Source organism: Aptenodytes forsteri, unplaced genomic scaffold, assembly GCF_000699145.1.
Source record: "Aptenodytes forsteri isolate BGI_AS27 unplaced genomic scaffold, ASM69914v1 Scaffold82, whole genome shotgun sequence".
In the NCBI taxonomy this organism is placed as follows: domain Eukaryota; kingdom Metazoa; phylum Chordata; class Aves; order Sphenisciformes; family Spheniscidae; genus Aptenodytes; species Aptenodytes forsteri.
Genome location: NW_008795490.1, coordinates 14315660 through 14327899, shown reverse-complemented (window position 1 = coordinate 14327899; position 12240 = coordinate 14315660). Strand labels below are relative to the sequence as shown.

Genomic DNA, 12240 nt, shown 5'->3' with positions numbered 1-12240 from the left:
CTTGCATTCTGGGAATGGTGATAATGGTTTCTTTGGGATATACCCAAATATTCCTGCTACTTTACAAGGTTTCTGGATCAGATTCTCCAGTCTGTTAAGATACTTTGTGTCTCAGCAAAGCAAAGCACTTGAAATTGGATGGAGAATCTCCCTTGCGCAGGGAAATTCATCCCTGGCGTAAGGCTAGCAAGGAAGGTCCAAAAACACTTCGGCCTGGATTTAAAGCACTGGGAGTGCCCATAGCAAGTGTCGGCATGGGGTGAGGGAAGGGAGCGTATGTGACAAAAATGATCCAGCAAGTGAAAGTCCACGGGAGTCCCTGAAGCCAGTGTAGTGAAATTTAGCTGCTCCCCCTGCTGAGCTGCAGGCACGAGGAGCTCAGCTCGCTCCTTGCATCTCTGCCCACCACAGTAAGTCTCCTGTTGCACTGTGTGTTAAATTGCTTTCATTTGGCACACTGAGAGAGACCCCCAGGCAGAAGCTTCACGCACATACCACTGCCCTGCCGGGTACTTGTGTTTGGATGTGTCTGTGGACAGTGATTGAGACCACCCATAGTCAGAAAATTCACATTTCAGGGAACATTTGTCCCCACGTGTACCTGGAGAAGGGCCACAAAGTACTTGACTCATGCAGCATAAAACTCCTGACAAATTCTGCTATCAAATGGGTGTCTTCAAGTGCACTAAGCAGGAGTGATGTGTATTTTTGTGGGCAGAGCAGCTGATGACAAGAGGATCAGTGAGACGAAGGACACCATATGAGGATTCACACCCCCTTCGCTTAGTCAGCACTCTCCTCCTTAGAACAATAAGGCTTCATCTGTGATGATAAAATCCATGCACAGCATAAAAATTTTAGCTCTGGGTGCATTTTATAGTAAATACCAAAGCAGGTTTCAGGGAAAACACATTTTTTCTCCTTATATGGTCTAGCTGTAAGTCTCAGTGAATATATTACTGGGGTGTTTATTCTGCTCCCATGTAACATAAATAATGGGACTTGGGCTATTTGTGAAAATTTCAAAGATGGTCTAAAAATTGAACAAAGATGCCCAAGTACACAACTGAATGTTCCTGAAGAAAATCCCCAGCCTCTAAATTCTAAGGATTTATAAATTCCCTGTTCATAAAACAACAGCGTGACTTTCTTTTGAAAGGTTATGTCCCAACACGCCAGCTGACATGGCTGGGAGTGAAGCCTGAGTGCCTGGGAGCAGAACTGAGCCCACAGCTGGAGGCCGGGTGCCACAGCGCTGCCTCCTCCCTGAAGCCAGCACAGCTGCACCACTGCAAATGAAGACAGACTCCGTCTGTCAGCATAGGATATTGTTCTTGTGTCTTTAATATTGTTAACTCAATGCCCCTCGTCTTGTTATGTGAACTCTTTGAAGTAAAACACAGTAAAATTAAAGAAAACAATGGACTAAATCCCAGGATTGAGTTTTCACTCAGGCAAAATCCTACATTTCTGTCAGTGTGAGGAATTAGAAATGTGTGAGACTGAGGGGCTCATTAGGAGACAAGAGCTGGACCCCACTCACAGGTCAAAGGGCCATGTTAAACTCATCCTAATATGGGAAAGGCAGAGAAAAGTTGGGACAAAGAAAACATGAAGCGAGCTCTAAAAACCTGGGCTCATTGCTCCAGACACCCCTGAGTGTAGCAGTAGTGACTTCTGCTTTTGAGGAAAAAAAGTTACCCAACAGCGACCGTCCCTCCCCCAGCAGCAGCAGACAAAGCAGCAAATGTGGCTTTCTGGCCTCTGGCACAGGCAAAATAAGCAGGAAGGCTATTGTAGGTTTATTACATCCAACACACTGCTTCCACAGGCAAAGTGTACTTTGTCCATACCTGGTATCAGCTCTGCTTATGTTAAAAGTCAGCACCTCAACAAAAAAGGCGCAAGGGCATTTTAGACAAGCCTTCTGCTAAATTTCTCTTCATCATGCAAGACTGAAGACAAAGGAGCATGAGTTTCAGCATGGGCTATAATCTGATTATATACTCAGGGTAGTATGTATTCTGGTTAATAGTCTGCGCTGAAGATCATTTTAGAGCATCTTCAGTTCTGCTGCACTAGCTTGGTCATGGCACACCCATTTTGCTGTGTCCACATAAACTTGGTAACAAGAAGGAAGAATAGCACTGCTGTCACTGTAATCAAACCAACCGCAACATCAGATTCCTGAATGGTTTACACCTTGATAATCATGGCAAATATGTCTCAGGAGTGGATATATAAATCAGGAAATGGGCAGAAGGGAATACAAATTCTGTCTCCTCTTACTATTGTGCACTTTTGCAATAGTATATAATTTAGTGGAGAAATAGAGCCAACAAAGTGTTATGTCACGTCACTTCTCCAAGGTTACATTGAAAATTCGTGGCAGATACTTTAGATGTTTGCTTTAAATAGAGCCACTGTAATGTTCTCCATAGGCAACTGCATGTGTAATGGCAAAAGTTGGGTTTGAATATCACTTCCCCTGGCATTAAATCAGAGACAGAAATGTAAGCCAATGGGAATTACATCCCTGATACTGATGCCTTTAGAAGTCTCCTACTCACCTATCAAATTCTGGGGTGATTAAGGGGAAGGGCATCTAATATCCTAAAGCTCTGCTTGTTTTTGTAAACAACTCCCAAAGTTCATGTGCAGTTCATCTCTTTTTATAACACATATTTAGACAGCCACGTTTTTGGCAATTTTCTATTTTCCGACTGCCAGGCATATTTCTGCACTATAGCACCTGCTCTCTTCTAGTTTTGATTCTGAAGCACTGGTGACATGTGTCAGCAGACAATTATTCGATCTCTAACTGGAGCTTCAGGCATGGATATTTTTGGTTGAAAGAAATATCTCTGATCCTGGAGATGATGATCATTCTGGTATCATGCGAATTTTTCAGGAACGGTAAAGAAAATATTTGTAGAGGTATATTGTCAGGGCATTCAGAGCCAACTCTAAATAGGAAACAAATTTAATTGAATTGATCTGGTTGCATTAAAGGAAGAAATGCATCTATTTTCTAAATGACATAAAAATTCATTGGAGTTACTGCCAATTTGCACAAGTGTAAAAATGTCAGAATTAGATCTATAGATGCAAGATGTCTTCTTTCTGTAAGAACATGGAATGAACTCCCTGGGAACACAGGAAACAGAAATTTAATCTTTCAGAGAAATGTAAAATTAAAGCAATCTTGGCGTTCCAATTCAATGACATTTTTGCCAGAATACTAATATTTCGCCAGAATATTCCAAAATGGGAACCGCTATTGGTTTAAGTGAGATTTTAACTGATAGGTAACCTGGCATATCTAGCTTGTTGCACATAAAAGGAAAATCTTATATTCTTATTATTATCGCTCTTCAGAATTAGATGCTATGCGGCAGACAGAATCTCGTAATCAGCAGTGTTCTGTCTGGCTCTGCCCTGCCTGACTCCCATGCACTCCTGGTAGAGGATGTGGACATGTTCAGCTGCATTTACTCACTTTCCTGTGAGGCGGACTTTGCCCACCAGGCCAGTATCTGAGTGGGGAGAATCTGTTTCCTTTCTTGGCAAGTACAATTATTGCATTTCTTTGTGAGACTAAATTATTTCAATTTAGCAAGACACAGAACACTGATTTCTTTGGCTAGATATTATCTTCTGGCTATGGATAGATGTCCATACTGATTCTATTAGCTTTCTCAGCAGCTTTTAAAATAGTGAAAAATGAAGGGCTGTGAACTTCTCTGCAATATCTGGTGCGAAACAGATAAGCAGCTCCAATCACTCCCTTAAAGCTGAATGCAAAAGGACATGAAAAACACATGCCATTTCTCACTGAGATTTCTCTGTACTGAGGTTTGCAGGGGTCCTCACCATTCTCCTTGCTCATCACAGATTCAAAGACTGTGGGGAGCTTCTAAAATGATTTTGTAGGCTTCAGTATGCTTTAATTTCAGATTGTAGCCTGTGCAATAGCTCCCTAAATGTCCCAAAAGGCCTCAGCTTTGATTTGCTTTGTTGATGCCTGACAGAATTAGGATGAGGAAAGCTCCAGCTATATGCAAGAAAAAACACTGTGAGAAATCAATGGGGTTATAATTGCCAGTCCTGTGCAGAGGTTATCTCCACCTTTTCTCAAGAGGGTCATCCTCACCTTTTCTGATTTCTGAGAAAGAAGCAGATCTTTCCCAATCACTTCCAAGATGTATTCAATGTATGAATTCAGTGTATTAAACTTTCCTACTACTTTACAGTAGTACTCTTACTGATACACTCAGTGTAAATCAAACCCTCTCTGCTCACCTTTATTACATACAAGGCTGAGAAAGGTATAAACAAGTGTGGGTTAAAATCTGAAAGCCCAGAACTTCAGATCAGATTTAAGTATGATTTTTTCTCTTTTATGGGATTGACCAGTAACATTTAACAAAACCCAAATGATCTTTTCTTCCCCCAAGGGAGACACTAAAACAAAAAGAAACTCAAAAAGTCAGTGTCGTGCTAAGATTTGATACGACAAGTTTAAGCCTCAAATTATTGTACTTTTAATGTCCAAATTGCAAATCCATGGGGGAAAAAAAAAAGAATTTCAGCAGTTGCTGAAAAATTTCTTACAGCAGTTGCTGAGAGAAAAGCAGCAAAAGGGCCTTTTCCCAGTGATTTGAGAACTGTCTTTACAGTTACAGAAAATCACTGTGAAAGGATGATATGCTTGACCATATCTTGCCATAATAGTTTCTAATACGTGGAACTTAACTTAACTTTTAGGCAACTGAGCATAAAGTAGAGCAGCTTAGAAACTCTTCAAAATTACTTTGGGCCTGACTTTCTCTTTAATCAGGACACCAGGCAAGGCTAGCTATTAATCTCACATATATTGATTATCATTTCCTTTAGACATATCTTGCTAACTACAAAATAAATAATGGCGACAACATCCCCTGGTAGGAATAAGTATTTGGATTAAATCAAGGTTAAGTGATTTCACTGATCAAGGTTACTACACCTGCAGAGTATGCTGAGGGAAAGCTAGACAAACAAGGAGAAAAACACAAGCTTCGTTTAATACTGAATACTGTGAGTTTACTATTTTTTTCATTCTCATAAAATAAATTTTATTACCCAAACTTTGCTTCCCTCTGAGGGGAAAAAACGGGGGAAAAAACATCAAAACGGTGTCTCTTTACTATTTCATCTAGCAGAGCACAACCCAGGCATGGAGATGAACTGTTCTCACTGGGGAATGGGTTAAGAGGACAGAGCGCTAGCATGATAAATCAAAGGGAATCCTTATTGCCAGCTAGAAAAACAGCTGTTTTATTTATTAACACTATTTATTACTAGATTTTTTTATCATGGCATCCACACAAAAAGATTTCATTAATACACTTACTTGTAAATGATCACCTTTGGAGAATTCACATTTGTGGGACTCAGTAGTTTCAACATAGGCTGAATAAAACAGAAAACTGAGCTCCATTGGGCATTTCAGATGAGGTGGGAGATCACCTCATAGTGGGAGATCTACTGTTTGTAGGAACTGCCTATGTTCAGTGTAATAGAAAGATCATGAGTCGCCTGCGCTCTCAGTGCAGCCTCTCATAGGCAAGACAGGAATATTCAGTGACTATTGATGCACACCTATGTACACAAGCTTCCCTCACCTACGGTCACTCACTACCAACGGCATGGTTAGACGGGGGTCATTCAGCAAGCCAAGAGTTACCATGTTCATTCGAAACTCGTTCTGAAACCTGGAGAGAGAATCCAGAGCCCTGTCGGCTACAGACTGGAAAATGTTATCTGATAAACTAGGTTGTTAGGAAAAGATATTTGACATCAGACAAGGTGACTAGCATCACGCTCTTCAGTTCAAGTCAGACTGTCGTGTGGCCGTTTTTCTAGAGCACAGAGAGAACGCAGCCAGCCTACATCTCTCAGAAGACTCCTCGCCTACTCTGACACCTCCTCCTCGTGCATCTCATTCTCAGGGGCTCCAGCTCCCCGCCACAGTTCCAGATATAGTGCTCTGTACGCCAACCATTCTGATTTTGTCCCTTCCGTGGTGTCTAATCCACATAATATAATGCAGTGCTGAAAAACATCTTCATCACAATCATGCAAAATATATACAAGCTGTGACATACAATTGCAGAATACACATAGAATGTGGTTTTACTATCCATATGTGGCTAGAATACAAATTCTTTTTCTGGGAGTGGTAAGAGGAAAGGAACAGACTCCTCACACCCACTCTGCATATTTCTGTTTTGCTTCTGATTTAGTGCAAATTAATGAATATTAAATTGGTTCCAGTCACTCAGGAATTTTTTTTTTTTCAAAAATGATAAAACCAGATGAAGAGAAAAATATCATTTTCTGTTTGCTTACCTGGAACACCGTGGTGAGCGGGTTTCCTATTCAACTGGGTGACTTTTTGGTATGGTTTGTTCAGTTTTTTTGGTTTTGTTTTGGTTTTGGCAAACAAGTAGTCTTCAGTGTTTTTACAGCAGTGGCTATTACAGAAACTATGTCTCTTGCACTTCTTATCTTGGAGGGTGGACAAAATAAACAAACTGAAAATAATACTACAATGAACAGTAAATGATGAATGGCTTACAGTACAAAAAACAGTGTAAAAAGGAAGACAAGTTTAAATATTGTTGTGTATGAAAGGGATGAAAATAATACAAGGATGAGAATAAGTAAAATGATAGGCTGGAACATCTGGGAAAGTAAATACAAAGACAAAGAGAACAGTCAATTAATGGAATAGCAAGTCCAAAGTTTCAACAAAATAAATAGTGAACCAGACTATGCTTGTGGAGGGACCAAGTGCCCATCTCCCATTGACTTCAGTAGGAGTTCTGCATGGTCAAGCCCTGAAATGTCCAATTTAACTATTGCTGTTATTTGTTTAGAGAAAATACTAATTAGTTTGCTTTCAATTTGTATAAGCCCATGCAGTGCTCTGCCTTTAAGCTAATGGGAGCTCTACAAGCTCAGAGCTATTGCTAGATCAGAAAGTGAGCATGCTAAATGCCGTTTCTGTTTGATTTCATGCAATACATGTATAGTAATTGATTAGCTTTAAACTCACTGTGTCTGTGACTTTCTGATACAAGGAAACAAAAGACTAATTAGTCAGCATAGGAGTAAGAAACAATAGCTTTCAGCTTCACCTGGCAACTACTTCGACTGTAAACTAGCAGGACAGCACAAGGTAAATTTAACACAGCAAGAGACTTACTAAAACATTCGACAATACCATGAGCAATAACAAGATTTGCCAACTATAGGATTGCATGATAAGATAAGGGTATGTAATTTTCATTTTTCATGGCAAAAGATCTTGAGTCAGCAAGGAATTTGCTCCCCAAAACCTCTCTGGAACAATTCTGCATAAAAATGAAATACAGAAAAGATGCTAGTCACTGCTGCATGTAAGCAGTGACCCAAAGGCCTTCAACAAGATACAATCAGTTACAGCAATTCCAATATTCACACTACCGTGTGGCTCTGTGACTCTGTAAAGTAGATTTGCATGGTTTATTTTTCTCTGTGGTTTGTCATATCTCTGTAATTTTGGAAATTTAATGTTTCCTCCTGTTTAAAATTAGTAAGGTTTTCCTTTTATTCATTTAACAGGAACCCAAACGCTAAGAAAACAATCATGTTCATTTATATGCCAAAAATGCTGTCTGCACTGCCTTTACTGGTGATGAAGGCACAACTCTGGCAAATGCAGCTGCAAAGCCAGAAAGGAGTAAAATCTTCCACCTCCTAGAGCATAATTCCTTTAATTTCCAGGAGACCAGACTTATTCACTGTTCACAAACAGCCCCATTGATAGAACAAGGTTTCATATGGCCTTATGAGGATTTAAAATAATTTAAGAAATAATGATTTTTGTCCACTGTCTACAATAAAGACTTTTCATGTGCCATACATTGAATTTGAAGCTTAATTCACGTGGCAGAGCCTTTTTACCTGTAGGCCGTAATAAGTAAAAGTCTACCTGACTCACTGACAAAGGTTCATCTGCACTTCGATCATCCGAAGACTTTGGAACTTCGAGTCTGTCGATGAAAGCCTGGAGCTCTTTCCTGAAGGCCTTCATCTGTGCGTTGATCCGGTAAAGAAGCTCATGCTCACGTATTCTGCTGCCATCGTCTTCCTCATCCATCAGTCCAAAGAGGTCCCCGTTAGCTACATAAATTCTTGCCTCTGTTATGATGGTGCTCGTGTCAGAAATTAAGCGATCTATTGTCTTGCCCAGCCGCTCAGCTTCAGAGCGAATGTCCTTCATCTGCTGCCTGTCAGTGAAGCTTTTCTGCCACCCAGATGGTGTCGGATAAAAAGACCTTGTGGGTGTCAGGCACCGAATGTTGCGTACCTCTTCGGAGTCACTTTCCCCACCGATGGGGCCTTCCCTTTTGCGGTGAGGGGGGCGGGAATCATCATCGCTCTCTTTTTTTCCTGCATCACTTTCCGCATCACTGTCTCTGGGACTGCCACGGATCCCAAGATGAGAGGCCAAGTCATAGCGTTGCATGTTGGACATTAAGACTCTGTTCTCATACTGGAGTTGCATGACTTTGCCACTCAGCTCGTTGATCTGCATTCGTGCAGCTTTTAGCTCCTCCTGTAACGCTTCTGTCTTGGCATTATCATGGTGCCTAGAGCTCTCATGGGCCCCAGACTTGTACTTGTATTTGTTCAGCTCAGCTGTTATGCGCTTGTTTTGTTCTTCCAAATCAGCTAAATTTCTCCTCAGCAATTCTGTTTCATCTTCTACTAGCTGCAAATGCTGTCGTAATTCTGACAGGGATTCACTCTGCTCTCCCAGGAGCGGATTAGCAGTCCCTGAAAAATCATCTCCTCTTAAATCATCAAGCTCTGCTTTCAGTCCTCTATTTTCTACTTCTAGTTCCACTATTTTCCTCCCAAGAATGTTAGCTTCCTCCTCCACAAGTCTCAATCGAAGCTTGAGTTCAGCTTCTCTTGTGGTAGGTGGCCCACCTGCTTCACCTTTTGGCAAGGGACTGTCCAAATCCCCATAAAACGATCTATATTTTTGCAGCTCATGTTCAAATCTGTCTTTCTCTTTATCAATCTTAGCCATTTTCTTCCTCATCAAGGCTGCTTCTTCTTTGACAAACTGTAGCTGGCATTTCAGGTCTTCATTGTCCTCCTTAGAAAAAAGAAAAAGTAGTATTTGAAGAAACTTGATGTAAAACAGGAGACCTCCAGTGGACGGTCTTAAATTACAAGATTAACAATCACAGGTACATAGCTTGAGATACTAAAAGATTTTCCTGCAATCATTTCTCAACTGAACAATAAATTAAAAAGAGGGAAATAAATACTTAAAAGAGGGGAAAAGACTATTTTACTTGCGACCAAAGTTTGCACAGTCCCCAGAAAATATATCGTGGGGGTGGGGGGGCTTGTAAAAAATCCTTAGATTTTCTAGGCTTGCAACACTGTGATAGACTTTACAGTGTTCAAAAATCCTGAAGTCAGCACACAAAGGGCCTATAATCTTCTTTCACTGGTGCTCCCATTTACTTATTTTGCCTAAAATATAGACTACATGAAAGCTGGTGAGTTCTGTTGCAGCACCAGCGGTTTGTTTAGGTGGTCCTTGACATAGTGTTGTCTGACTGCAGAACTGGGGTAAGAGCTCTCCGTTTCACAGCATACAGGAAAACAAAGAGCAAAGCAAACAAGCAAGCAAAGTACAAATCTACAAATCATGTACATCATTTCCTGAAGCCTCCACATGAGAATTCGGGCTACTGTTATTACAACATACCTCTGTTGGTGTCTGCTGTGACTTTTTTTCTGATTTTGGTAGGTCTTTGCTCCCTCTTCTTTTCAGTGATTGCTGCAAAAACAACAAAATGAGATGCACTGAATATTTCACTAAAGAGGTATATAATTCAGTCACTCTTTTAAAACATAGCAAGTCAAATGCAACTATAAAGGAATTAATTTCTTGTAATCCTTGAGATACCAAATACAGAGGAGAGACACAGCTGCCCAAAAATGACACAGTAATGTTATACAAGGGAAGTATTGGTTTAATCAGTCTGTTACCTTTTTTGTTCAACACATTTTAAGACTAGTGCATAACGAATGTTTAACACATGACAAGAGAGGTAAGAAAGCAGGTATCCCAAGTGGTAACTTACAGATGGGAAAGCTGAGGCAAGCAGTGAAACCCAGCTTGTCTATTTGATGTTAACCCTAATGGGGCCAAGGCACTTAAAGATGCATCTAGCCAGACGTGTAGCCTTAGCCTTTGTGGTAGGCAAGCTACATAAAACAGTGTCACTGAGATCCCGGCAGCTGACTTGAGTGCACATCTACAAGCACACCTTTCTCTGTGTCCCACCCGCAGGCTTCAAGCTTGCAGTGTATTGCAGTCACACCTCTGTAGGTGTACACTGTAGACAAACTCTGTGCAGACAGACTCCCACATAGATCTGGTCACTAGGTTTGTTCTGTTTTCAGAACATATTCAAGTAAATACAATTTAGAACTGCTTGGACTACAAAGTCCTAGTGAGAAACAAAGCATATTAGCTTAAGAACAGCACCGCATGAACACAGGTATACATCACCATATGAGCAAGCTTCTTTGGTGTCTTCTCATCTGCTATGTAGCCAAAGTGAGTAGAAAAGAAACTCCTGCTTTTAGAGCAGGATGGACTGGAATCGAAGCCTACTAGCGTACCCAGCAAAAATCTCGTAATTGCTGACAGTAGAAAGTTCGTTAGTGGGCAAGCGGTAGCAGTGGAAAGCAACTGCAACCATCCCGCTGTCAACACCCAATACAGATCATCAAGAAAACAGCAGGAGAGAGGAAAATGAGTGAGAGAATATGTTAATACATAACATCCCACTTGCAGCTGTTCCCAGTTTTTATGATGTTCCCCAGGTAAAATGTAGGCCCTGAGGCAGGGCAGTGACACAACCACCATCTCCCTCTGAGATTATTCTCTGGTAGAAGGATCCTTTGTGCTGCTGAGAAACATGCATTTCCCTGCACCAGCCAGGAGAGAATCCAGCTGTATCTAAAAGCCATCCAGTTCCACACAGTGGGAATTAAAATATGTTCATAATCCTCAAGGAACAGAGTACAGTGGGTGAGTATGCTGTACACAACAATCCTATGCACTATTTGCCTGCTGGTACAAATTGTTCTCTTTCTTCTGCAGATCATCCCCATAATAAACACTACGCTCGTGAACTGCTCGCTCCAAAGGAAAAGTCAACACCATAGAAATGACCCACATATAAATCTGAGCAACCACAAGACATGATTTCTTATGAGGCTTTTTGCTCAAATTTACTATAGAGTTATGCAAGAATTAAGAAAAACGACCTCGGATTCAGAATCAGAACTAAAATTCACAGATGGTTCCACCAAGAACCAGAATTAAAATTTTTATGTCTCTTGCAGAAACATTGAATGCTCTCAGTAGATAAAACAATAAAACCAATCAAAGCTGTGATAGCTAGATAGCTGTGAATCACAGGCTTCTAAAGGAATCCAGAAAAGACATAAAAAATAGTTAAATTAACTCACTTTTTCCCTTTAAATATAAAGCCAACAACTTTAGGATCCCGTCTACAAACAAAATGATTCTTCTCCAGGGTCACCCATCAGTTATCCTATTGCAGAAATGGTATATGCATGTGGAGGGTTTTTTGTTGTTTTTCTTTTTGAATTGGCAAATTTATAAAGCATTAAACTTTCAGAGGAGCAGCTTCCTCCTCTGTATTACCATTAATTATACCACTATGTATTATCACTTTGAAAAAACCCTTTTCAAATCAGTTAGCACTCCAAGCTCCTTCTTGCTCCAGATTCTTGCCAATACCACCCACTGATAAAATAACTAAGGGATAGTTAAACTATATTTCTGCTTGGTTACCTAAATGCCCTCTATTCACCCTGCCGAGCTCAGCATCTCTCTAGATATAATGAAGTTCTGAAATGCTGAGCTGCAACTTCTTGTGTACCCTACAACTTTTCAGAAGATAAGAGATAAATGAAAAAGTTTCCCATGACAAAAAAAAAAGAGAAACTACAGAAAGCAAAAACTATTTTTCTAGTTTTGACATAAAACGAAAAATCTGTTTTTCTCCTTTCTATATCTTTTGTGTTCCTTTTGGTAGTCAGGATAGCAACATTTTCATTACAACAATAGTTGTGGCTATGTAATGACTA

At 40.4% G+C, this 12240-nt stretch overlaps 1 protein-coding gene across 1 annotated transcript in view; it reads right to left on the bottom strand.

Annotated features, from left to right (window-relative positions):
* Positions 1 to 6615: 6615 nt before the first annotated feature.
* The window catches only part of SOGA3 (SOGA family member 3), a 31104-nt gene continuing 25479 nt past the window's right edge, over positions 6616 to 12240 (bottom strand). Inside the window, exons 3-6 of the mRNA XM_019472640.1 lie at positions 9818 to 9889; positions 8018 to 9193; positions 7100 to 7114; positions 6616 to 6726 (exon numbers count right to left, since the gene is read on the bottom strand). Coding sequence (XP_019328185.1) covers positions 6616 to 6726; positions 7100 to 7114; positions 8018 to 9193; positions 9818 to 9889 — 1374 coding nt within the window. The remainder of the gene's footprint in view (positions 6727 to 7099; positions 7115 to 8017; positions 9194 to 9817; positions 9890 to 12240) is intronic.